This window comes from Acinonyx jubatus, chromosome D2 (genome assembly GCF_027475565.1).
Source record: "Acinonyx jubatus isolate Ajub_Pintada_27869175 chromosome D2, VMU_Ajub_asm_v1.0, whole genome shotgun sequence".
Taxonomy (NCBI): domain Eukaryota; kingdom Metazoa; phylum Chordata; class Mammalia; order Carnivora; family Felidae; genus Acinonyx; species Acinonyx jubatus.
The window spans coordinates 46,598,959-46,611,089 of NC_069393.1; the positions used below are offsets into that span (position 1 = coordinate 46,598,959).

Consider the following 12,131-nt stretch of genomic DNA (forward strand, 5'->3'; position numbering starts at 1 on the left):
ATATCACGTACTCTATGTTGTATGCACACGATTGTTCCAATTCAGCACATTATATCCTGTCACTGTACTAACATGCATTAAATTTGATATAAATTGAAAGCTTGTTTATCGATTTTTCCATTTGTAGTTCCTATGGAAGATCCACTTAGGGAGATGGCTGAGTACATGGATTCCAGTCGAGATGAGGTCTGGGAGAAGACCTCCTGCAACAAACAAGTTACATTTTTGGTATACCGAGAAGGAGATCAGTTGAATTTCTTTCGTGTAGTAGATAGGGGAGATGGCACTTTAACACCATTATCTGAATCTTTAAGGTAAATAGGTTTTCATTTGCATGTCTCACTTAGAAAAGGAAAACATTGTATGATATGCTCATAAACCTCAGTATTTGTGTTGTCAAAATAGTCTTATATCCACAAGATTGACTAAATTTCATGCATTCTTGCCACCCCCCCTCCCCCCGCCCCAGGTATGTAATTCCGAAATTGTTCTTCATTATGATTCATATTTAGAGAGTCACTTATAAAACTGAAATTTGTTTATGGAGTAGGATTTTTTCATATAAAAATTGATTTCTGTCACTTTATGAAACTGTAAGATGCCTACCTACCTAGATGACAGAGTTTTGTTATAATTGTGTGTTATTGTACAACCTTGGCATAATAGAAAGGGTTGACCTAGAGTTGCTGGTTTTGTTTTGTTTTGTTTTGTTTTTTCAAAATTTAACTCTACTGCTTAAAGGTAGTTAAATGTCTTTACTTCTCTGGTCTTATTTTCCTATTCTGTAAAAGAAGGAGGAGTTGTTACATTCTTTTTTTTTTTTTAATTTTCTTAATGTTTATTTATTTTTGAAGGAGAGAGAGACAGAGTGTGAGTGGGGGAGGGGCAGAGAGAGAGGGAGACACAGAATCTGAAGCAGGCTCCAGGCTCCGAGCTGTCAGCACAGAGTCCGACGCGGGGCTCAAACTCACAAACTGGGAGATCATGACCTGAGCTGAAGTCTGACGCTCAACCGACTGAGCCACCCAGGCGCCCCAGGAGTTGTTACATTCTAAACTCAGAAGGAAACAACTTAAAGGTACTTAGCTAGGCAATAGAACAGTTAGGAAATCTTACAAGGTAACCTGTGAGTTTCTGTGTATTCTTACTTTGATTCTTTATTGCCTCTCACTTTAAGTCACTAAACATTTAATGAACTTTTAGAGCCAGTCTGTAGACTAGCCCTGGCTTACAGAGATAATTGTCCCTCCCTTCATAGAGCATGCAGTCTGCTATACCTAGTGTCAATAATATAATCTTTCCAGTTGTTATCAAAAGATATCCACATCTTTGGAAAGCCAGATGAGAGGACCTTCATTTTGCCTGAAAGGTAGGGAGTTAGGGACAATCTCTGAGAAGAAGCACCTTAAAAGAGGAGTAGGAGTTACTAACCAGACAAAGGAAGGAAAAGTATTACAGGTCATTAAATTTAATTAGATTAGTTGTGTTTTTTGGGTGTTGAATTATATAACTTCTTTAATATATTTTGAATACTCACCCCTTATCGGATATGTCATTTGCAAATGTCTTCCCCCATTCAGTAGGTTGCCTTTTCATTTTGTAGAAGGTTTCTTTTGCTATTCAAAAGTTTTCTATTTTAATGTAATCCCAATAGTTTATTTTTGCTTTGTTTCCTTGCCACAGGAGACATATCTAGAAAAATTTTGCTAAGGCTGATGTCAGGGAAATTACTGCCAATGTTTTCTTCTAGAAGTTTTATGGTTTCAGGTCTCACATTTAGGTCTTTAACCCATTTTGAGAAATGGTATAAGAAAGTGGTCTAGTTTCATTCTTTTGCATGTAGCTATCCAGTTTTTCCAGCACCATTATTGAAGAGACTGCCTTTTCCCCATTGTATATATTTGCCTCCTTTGTTGTAGATTAATTGACCGTTTAAGCATGGGTTTATTTCTGGGCTCTCTATTCTATTCCATTGATCTATGTGTCTATTTTTGTGAGCACCATAATGTTTTGATTATTATAGCTTTGTAGTATATCTTGAATTCTGACATTGTGATACTTCTAGCTTTGTTCTTCTTTCTTAAGATTGCTTTGGCTTTTGGGAGGTCTTTTGTGGCACAAGTACCTAAATTTAATACCATAGTATAAAAAGCTAGTGACAAAACCATGCATAGAAAAAATAACTGGTAGTCTGGATCTGGAGTACAGTTTTTGTGGCTCAGGAGTCTAGGCACAGTTTAGCTGGTTGCTGTGCTCTGGGTCTCCCAAAGCTGCAATCAGGGTGTTGGCAAAGATGGGCTTTTATCCAGAGGCTTGATTTAGGGAAGCAAATCTGCTTTCAGTTTATTCATGTTGTTGGCGTAATTCATTTCCTGGCAGTTGTATGACTGAAGGCCCTGTTGTTGTTGTGTTGGGTTTTTTGTTTTTTTTGTGTGTTGTTTTTTTTTGCTTTTTTCCCCCTGGCTTTTGGTTAGAGGTTGCCCTCAGCTCCCTTCTGATTAACTCAGAATCAACTGATTTGGGGCCTAAATTATTTCTGAAAAATCCCTTTTGCCACATATTCTATTGACTAGAAGCAAGTCCTAGGTCATGTTCACCCTCAAGCGTAGGGGAGTGTCCTAGGTATGAGCACCAGGGATTGGTGCAATCATGGCAATTTCTTTAGATTCTGCCCACCACAAGTTATGTGGAAGAAGGATTAGACTTATCATTTATTTGAAAGCGGACTGTGACAAATGGGTATTGACTGTTGTCTCTAATTTGTTAGTATCTGGTTAGCACTACGAAGCACAGTAGTAACCATGTAGTAACCAGAACCATATAGGCCAGAAGTATAGAAGAGGGAGAGATGAAGCCTACAGCCTTAATCCAGTATCTCTTACTTGGACCATGAATAGAATTTTTTTCAAAACGTTTATTTATTTTTGAGAGAGAGCGCAAGCAGGGGAGGGGCAGAGAGACAGGGAGACACAGAATCCAAAGTATGCTTTAGGTTCTGAGCTGTCAACACAGAGCCCGACATGGGGCTCAACCTCACAAACCGCAAGATCATGACCTGAGCTGAAGTCAGATGCTTAACTGACTGAGCCACCCAGGCGCTCCTGAATAGAATTTTTTCATACCAGTCTCTCCGTGTGCTAGCTTACTGTTATTTTGGTTTCCTTCCTTAGAACATCCTCTTTTGACTCTTCCCTAAAGGAGAAAATCTAAGCCCCTTACCTTAGTATGTAAGGCTCTTTACAACCAGTCATCATCAGTTTCTCAGGTCTCCTTTGTGCCATGTTTTTGTACATCTTTTACCATTTGCTAGAAATGTCATTTTCTCCTTTATCCCAATTTCTCCTCAGCCAGCTTCTGTTTATAAAGGACATAGCCCAAATGTTGCTGAGGATTTCGATTAAAATTGTATTATTGTTCCTCTCAAGATATTTTTTAATTTTTCTCTTCCTTTCTACTCACCTACCAGAACTGGACAAGAAATAGGGTACAGAGAAAGAGGAGTAGAAATCTTTTTCTGGTTATACCTTGAATGGCATTTATCTTGACTATTGTAGGGGAGCCTTTCTTATTGTACAATAGGGGGCAGCAAAAATTTTTTATAAAGGACCAAATAGTAACTGTTTTAGGATTTTAAGGTCAAGAGATAAAATCAAGGATGCTATGTAGACACATAACAAGAGAGAAAACAAATTTCCACAAAATTCTTACTGACAAAATTCAAAATATAAGAATAATTGAGTACGTGTGTGTGTGTGTGTGTGTGTGTCTGTGTGTGTGTGTGTCTGTGTGTGTAATTCGGGTCCACTAAAGAGAATTGAATGCTTTTTTTGTGGGAGTAATATCTTACTTGAGGTTGCAAGCTAGTGTTATCTATCATATTTGCAAAATTAGTTGCAAAAGTTCATCTGTTAATATGGATCTGTAATGAGATTTTATGTATTTTATCTTTGAAAAATTTTTTCATACAGATAGGCATCGCCAACTAGTGATATCATGTATGATTTTAATTGAGCATGTTTCATTGTTTGAAGGCATTTGTAGAATTCTATTACAGTGCTCACTGGCTGTTTGCCTTTAGCATGGCAGTATATTGCATATTAATCACTTCAAGATATGTGGAGCTCCTCAATCGCTCATTTAAATAGATTTTGAAATAGGGAAATTTCCTTTAACTTGCAATGAGATACGAAAGCACTGCTGGGAATTTAGAAAGTATGCCCACTATAAATTCGTGTGGGAATGTTCTTGCTTTGTTTTAACTTTTGAAAGCATGCCATTATGTGTGGTTCAAAGTAATGTTGATGTTGTCACAATGACAGTACTGCAGCATGAGTTTCTTATAGGAACACGTTTTACCTTGTGATTTTAGGTAGAATTCAGTAAGAAACATTATCAAGTCCACAGCAAAAACTCATTTTCAAAGGCATTCCTTGTTTTATGTTAGCAGTTAAAGGCGGTTCTTCTTCAGAAGAATTCAGTGTTAGTCCTGAGCTAATAGAATCATAATAAAACTACTGTCAAGACATTGAACTTATGGTTAAGTCCATGAGCCAGAAATGGTTACTACCGTGGACCGTACTGGTTCAGTAACACATGATAGATTCAAATATTTACTCCTGAATACCTGCTGGTGAAGAATAGAGTAACCATCGTCTCTAAACACCTTACATTTTCATTAACTTTGTAATTTTTTTTCCCCTGTTCCACACGTATTTTTACTTCATTAATTGTAGGAGACTTCACTTCAAGTTGTTTTAGCCATTTGTTTGAACCTCTTCTTACCTGTAGTTGTTGCATGCAGACTATTCATAGAGGCTGGTTCTTCACTAACTTCAAAGTTGGTATTGATGCCCTGATAAACAAAAACAACTGAACGGTACTCATAACTTATGTCAACTCATCAAAAGCCAAGGGAAAGAAATCTAAATCATTTGCTTTATTTTTTAGTTGACTGTTGTCAGTTCTTCAAGAAATTGTTCTTGCTAAAGCAGTAATCTTTAAACAAGTTTATTTTCTCTGGACACATTCCTTCAATTGCTGTGATCAAACCCAATTTAATTAATTCACTTTTGGCAAACAGATTTTCTTGCTTAGCTCATAAATAAACCACTCAGAAACTTACTTTGGGTGCAGTCTCATTTTCATTTTTTATTTTTGTGAAGAAATTCTACTTTGACGAAATATTTCATTTTTAATTTTCTGATTTTTCTGACTCTTTTCCAGTAAGTTGGGAATAGTGTGATGAGTCCTTAGTGTGGTAATGCCCAAATAAGTTGTTTTTCTTTAACATGGCCAAATGTCACTGCATAATAAACATGGGGCTTTGCCATTTAATTGAGTGAAATAATCCATTCTCTACTCTGCCTAAAAACTGTAGCATTCAAAGTCCACTCTTGTTTTGACAAGTTAGGTATGTGTATGTGCCTGTGCCTGTGTGTGTGTGTGTGTGTGTGTGTGTGTGTGTATAAATGTCATGGTACAGTGATACACATGGCACTCAAAATGCTGTTGAATTATGACTGTGCCATTGTGATTTGTAGTGTGCCAAGCCACAGTGCCAAGCCGTGAGAGAGCCACATACAATTCTGTTGTGGCTACTCAACTCTACCGTTGTAGTACAAAAGCAGCCTTCTGTAATATGTGATCAGTGGTGTGGCAGTGTTCCAGTAAAACTTTATTTGTGGACACAAATGTGAATTTCATATAATTTAACATTATGAAATGTTATTTTGATTTTTTTCAACTATTTAAAAGTGTCAAAACCATTTTGTGGACCGCACAAGAATAAGTGGTAGACTGAATTTGGCCTGTGCCCATAGTTTGCCAACTCTTACTCTAAGAAGAAACAATGAGAATTGCGTGCTAATTGAATTCATTCTGATAGAAAACCTAGTATCAGTCGTGTTGAGTCTTAAATCTTTATAGTTAATCATGCCACCTTCTTTTTTAAGTGGGAAGAAATCAAAGGAGGCAAGGCGAGACTTAATTAAATGGTAACTTGTCTGTGAAAGTCATGTGAGGACTTGGCTTTGGGGTGAACAATATTCACGTTGGGAAAGATATTCATTTGTTCAATATTTTATTCTTTAATCACAATATTAGATTAAAATGTTTAGAAAAAGTTAAATATAGCATTCAAGAAAATATCTAGAAATTTAAGAAAATACTTACAGTTTTTAAGTACAAAGAAAGATATTTGTAGATTGAATTTATAAATGACTTATCCTAGTCTAGTAACCTTTTTCCATTTTGAAAGAAATTGTGATTGGCTTTTCATTGCTCTCCTGAGTCTATGCTTTGTGAGAGAAAACACAGTAATGTGGTTCTTTGAAAAAAATTAGGTGAATTTAAAAGTGTATTTTTACTTGAAAATGGATCCAATGAAATAGTTATCATGACTCTACTTTTTAGAATACATATATGTACACAGTGTGCAGGCAAACACAGACACAGTGTTCTCTGTGGAAAACAGTAAAGGACCAATTTTTTATGACAGGAAAGTTGAGTCAGAAACCTGTGTCAGTATTCAGTATGGGTACTTAAAGTTAAAATAACCATAGAATGTATGACAGAGCACTTAAAATACTGCAAGATGACCAAGGATAGAATATACTTGAGTCATTTCTTCCGTCTCCAAGGGTGCACTGGCAAAAATCTTCACTCCTTCCGCCTTTTCAGGTATAGTTAACTTCGAGACAAGAGCCCTCACGTGTTGTAAGTTCTGTTCACTTTTGGGGGTTCACAGCATGATGCAGTAAGGTCTGTTGTTTGGTGCCTGAAGAAGCAACAGGAAATAGTATAAATAATAGGTTTTGGAACCAGGGGATTTGAATGTTAAGTCTACCATTTAGTAAAACCTCTCTGAACTGCAGCTTCTTCATTTATAAAATGAGATATGATATCACCATATATAGTTTTGTGAGGATTAGAAATGACATGGAGAAAGAGTCTGGTGGAGTAGCGTTCAGTAAATGATAGCAGTGTTAATTTAGTGTTGTTCCCATTGTGGCAGTTTTCATACTGTGGCATCTGCAGTAGGGAGAAGTGATGGTCACAGGTCAAACACTAGGGACTAAATTGCTTATGGAGAGCTATTCCCACCATCCTTCCTTCTGCTACCCATACCTGCTGTGCATGTAATTAATCCATGTTTTCAAAATGTCGTCATTGTCACTATGTAAAGTTTTAAGAAAGGGGCTTTCCATTCTTGACTTTGCCTTTATGTGGTGGAGTATGTGTTTGTGAAGTGTTAGGGAATGTGCCCTTATTTTTAAGGCCATCCTAAATTGTTTCCATTTCTTAAAACCATATAGAACAGGAAATTTTGTTAACCCTCATACTTTTTTAGCTAAGATACATACTTTAGTTTTCCTATAGGTAAATCAGGCATGGTGATCAATACACATTCTTTTTTTTTTTAATTTTTTTTTTTTTATATTTTTTAACATTTATTTTTGAGAGACAGAGACAGAACACAAGTGGGGGAGGGGCAGAGAGAGAAGGAGACACAGAATGCGAAGCAGGTTCCAGGCTCTGAGCTGTCAGCACAGAGCCTGACGTGGGGCTCGAACTCACAAACTGTCAGATCATGACCTGAGCCGAAGTCGGACGCTTAACTGACTGAGCTACCCAGGCACCCTGACCAATACACATTCTTAATCTTCTCTATTTAAAATCTTAGTCATTCCACAAATATGCTGAGCTTGTGTTTTTCCCAAACCCTTATCATTGTAATTTTGCTTTATTGAAAAAGCTGAATGAAATTTCACTAATGTTTGTGTTCAGTTCAACAAATATTTATTGGCTATGTGTCAAGCACTGCGCTAGGCACTGAGACTAGGAAGGTGAACAAGGCCTAATATCTGCTTTCACCTTGCTTACATAGTGGGGAGTGAGAGGGAAAGATAGACATATAAGTATAACTATGAGGATAGTGTGACAAGTGCCATTATATTATGCAGTCAAAGAGATGGGGCTCCAAATAATAATTACGTTATGAATAAATGTCATGGTGAGTGGTCAGTAGTTCAGATGTTTTACATGTTTAATAATTTGTGTTATGACTTGACCAGAGTTTCTTTTTTTCATTTTAAAATATATGCTGTTCTAGGTGGTTATATTTCCAAATACTGAGAAAAATATTAAGTCATTCTTATTTTTTCATTGTTCTTTAAAACAGATATTTTCTGAAGACAACAATGTGTGTTCCTTTTTTAGTGAAAATCCTCTCGGGATGAATTTAAAAATCTGGACTTTGGTGTATTAATTTGTTTTTCATTATGGTTAATGGAATTCGGATCATCCTTTGGTCTAGGTTTCAAGATGATCAGCTTTGGCTGATAAAATGAAATCAGTGCAGTTTTGTGGAAATGGAGTTTGCTCTTGTGGGAGTAGATACAGGTGCCAGAAGACCTTCACTTGTTGTATACTGACTTCAGAAAAGCTTAGCTGTGCTAGATTTTCAGTAATGCTGGATCATGATATTTCACCCTATTTAATTTTTTTTCGAAGAAGTACATTGTTTGAAATACATTTGCCTTGAATTTACATTGACAAGATTTACTCATCTGTCATTAGCAGCATCTGTAGTTTCTACTGCACATAAAGCATTTTTAGTCATTGGGCAGGAATCAGACACATCTCAATAGTAATTATTGTTTTCTTTGCAGTGGTGGTTCTGTGTATAATCTGTATACTGATGAAGATGAAGAAAGTGAGCCTTCTCCTTCTGGGCAACAGATCATTGAAAATTCAATAACTATGAATAAGATGAAGCTGCTGAAGGCTAAGATGGAGAGCATGAATCTCAGCAAAAAGGTGAAGCTGTCGGCATTTGGCCAGGCTTTTCTCTAGTTTATCCCTGTGGGGCTCACAGCGTTGAGGTCTGTGGGTAATTGTGAAAACAAATTATTGATAAAATACTACTCATTTCAAGTTTCTGGCCTCAGTTATTTATTGAGATATTAAAAGCAATGAATTGTTTTTTTTAGGCCACCAATACATTTACTATGATATGCTGCACTTAAACTAATTCATGTTTTTTTTTTAAATTTCAGAGGTCTGGGCTAAGAAGGATAATAGAAAATAGCCTAATCTCAATCTTCCCATAGTTACTTTTTGAAATGCTCTGTTAATATTTGCTTATTATGGATATCTCTCCTATTTTGGTTTTGATAAAGAATATACCTATGTTCAGCTTTACTGGATACTGTCAGTTTTCCAAAGTGATTCCAAAGTAATTGAACCAATTAGCATTCTTCCTGGTAGTGAATGAGAGTTGCACATATTCTTACCAGCATTTGGCATGATCCTTCTTTTTTTCTTTTTGTCATTCTGGTTGATGTGTAGTGGCCTCACATTGTGGTTTTAATTTACATTTCTTTGACTAATGAAGTTGAGCACTTTTCACATGTTTATGGATATTTGGATATCCCTTTTTATAAAATGCCCATTCAGATTTCTTGGGTATTTTTCTATTGAGTGTTATGTTTTTACTTACTGACTTTTTTTTAGATGTTTATATATTCTAGATATAAGTCCTTGCTATACACACACACACACACACACACGCGCGCGCGCATACACACATATACATACATATATATATATATATCACTACTCTATTACTTTGCTTTTCACTGTATTAATAGCCCATCCCTTTTTCTTTCTTGAAATATATACATATAATAAGGTTTAAAAATCTTTAATGTATAGCTTGATGAATTTTTACATTTATATATACTCAGGTAGGTACAACCTAGATTAACATAAGACCTATCTTTCTCTCCAGATTTTCTCATAACCTTTCCCTACTTCCAGAAATAACTACTATTCTTATATGTGTCACCATAAATTAGTTTTCTAGTTGTTGAACTTTGTATAAATGAAATCATATAGAATAGACTTTTAATGTTTATTTATTTTGGGAGAGAGCAGGAGCGGGGGAGGGGCAGAGAGAGGGAGAAAGAGAGAGAAAATTTTTAGCAGGATCCACACTCTGCCTGGAGCCTGACATGGGGCTTGATCTCATGCCTGTGAGATTATGACCTTAGCCAAAATCAGTAGTTGGATGCTTAACCGACTAAGCCACCTAGGTGCCCCTCTTTTTTATTTTTGATCTGGTTTCTTGTGCTCAGCATAACACTTTTGCAATTCATCCATGTTGTGAGTATCAGTTCTTTCTTTTTTACTGCTTTGTACTATTCCGTTGTATGACTACTTCAGTTTGTTTCTCTCCTCTTTTTGACACGTTGGGTTTTTTCTAGTGTTTGCCTTTCAACAGTAGAGATGCTGTGGACATTCTTATACATGTTTTTGGTGGACATATGCATTATTTTATTTGGGTTATAAGCCTAGGAATGGACTTGCAGAGTATATGTGTAGCTTTAGTCACAATGCCAAACAGTTTTGGAAAAGTTCTGTAATTATTCCTTTCTCATTTAGGTATATGGTCCATCCTTTTTAAAAAAAGTATAATGTGGGGGCACCTGGGTGGCTCAGTCAGTTAAGTGACCAACTATGATCTCATAGTTTATGAGTTCGAGCCCCTCTTCAGGCTGTGTCCTGATAGCTCAGAATCTGGAGCCTATGTTGGATTCTGTGTCTCCCTGTCTCTCTGCCTCTCCCCTGCTCACACTCTTTCTCTCTCTCAAAAAATAAATGAACATTAAAAAACAATAAAAAACATAATGTGAAGTAGGGAAAAGATAATTTTTTTTAGATGGAGAACAGTTGATCTAGCTGTATTGAAAAAAATCTTTCCTCACAATCTTAAATTTTTACGCACCTAATAACAGAACTTCAAATACATAAAGCAAAAACTACAAAGAGAAATAGACAAATCCATAGTTATTTTAGAAGAATTCCACACACTCTCAAAAAACTGGTGGAAAAGATGGAAAAATCAGAGAGGATGTAAGACTTGAACAACACTATCAGCCTACCTGCCCCAATTGACATTTATAGAATGCTGCATCAAAGAACAGCAGGGTACACATTCTTGTTCAGTGCACTCAGAACCATATTGTGTGCTGTCACACAAGTCCCAATGAATTTTAAAATATTCAAATTATACAAAAAGTTCTTACTCTAATGGAATAAAGTAAAGAATCAATAACAGATATCTGGAAAGTCGAATATTTTGGAAATAACACACTTCTAAGTAATTGATGAGTCAAAGAGACATTGAAAATCATTTTGCACTAAATAAAAATCTTCTGATAATATGGTGAATTTGTTTTTTTAATGTGAAATCATTCTTATATTCTTAGAATGAACTACTCTTGGTTGTGATGAATTTTTCTTTTTATATCTTTATCTTTAATTTGCTAATGTTGTATTTAGGAGTCTTGTTTATCCGGGGAATTGGTCTGTAATTTTTTTCTAACATGCAGCAAAGTTGGAAGAATTTTACAGTGAACACCCACTTATCCACACATAGATTTTATAATTAAAATTTTTTAATTGTTTTAAATTGTGGTAAAAATGTACATTTTTAAGTTTCATACAGTTCACTAGTGTTATGTATATTCGTATTATTTTACAACCAAGTTTTATTTTTTATTTTTTGAAGTTTTATTTTTCTTCCAAGATTTTATTAAATTTAAGTTAGTTAACATACAGTGTAGGATTGGTTTCAGGAGTAAAATTTAGTGATTCTACTTACATGTAACACATATAACACTCAGTGCTTATCACAAGCACTCTTCTTAATGTCCATCACCCATCTGGCTCGTGTCCCACTCCCCTCCTCTCCAGCAACCCTCAGTTTGTTCTCTATAGTTAAGGGTCTCTTATGGTTTACCTCCATCTCTGTTTTTATCTTATTTTATTTTCCTTCCCTTCCCCTATGGTCATCTGCTTTCTTAAATTCCACATATGAATGAAATCATATGGTATTTTTCTTTCTCTACCTGACTTATTTCATTTAGCATAATACACTCTAGTTCCATCCCACATCATTGTAAATGGCAGGATTTCATTATTTTTGATGGCTGAGTAGTATTCCATTGTATACATATATCACATCTTCTTTATCCATCAGTCAATGGACATTTGGTCTCTTTCCATACTTTGGCTATTGTTGATAGTGCTGCTATAAAGATGGGGGTGCATATGCCCCTTTGAATCAG

General features: G+C 35.7%; 1 protein-coding gene across 5 annotated transcripts in view; it reads left to right on the forward strand.

Moving 5' to 3' along the window:
- The window catches only part of ZFAND4 (zinc finger AN1-type containing 4), an 88,641-nt gene that overhangs the window by 60,439 nt on the left and 16,071 nt on the right, over nucleotides 1-12,131 (forward strand). For all 5 annotated transcript variants that reach the window (XM_027062552.2, XM_015087914.3, XM_015087897.3 and 2 more), the window contains 2 exons: nucleotides 128-314; nucleotides 8,670-8,817. In XM_027062552.2, the coding sequence (XP_026918353.1) occupies nucleotides 128-314; nucleotides 8,670-8,817 (335 nt within the window). The remainder of the gene's footprint in view (nucleotides 1-127; nucleotides 315-8,669; nucleotides 8,818-12,131) is intronic.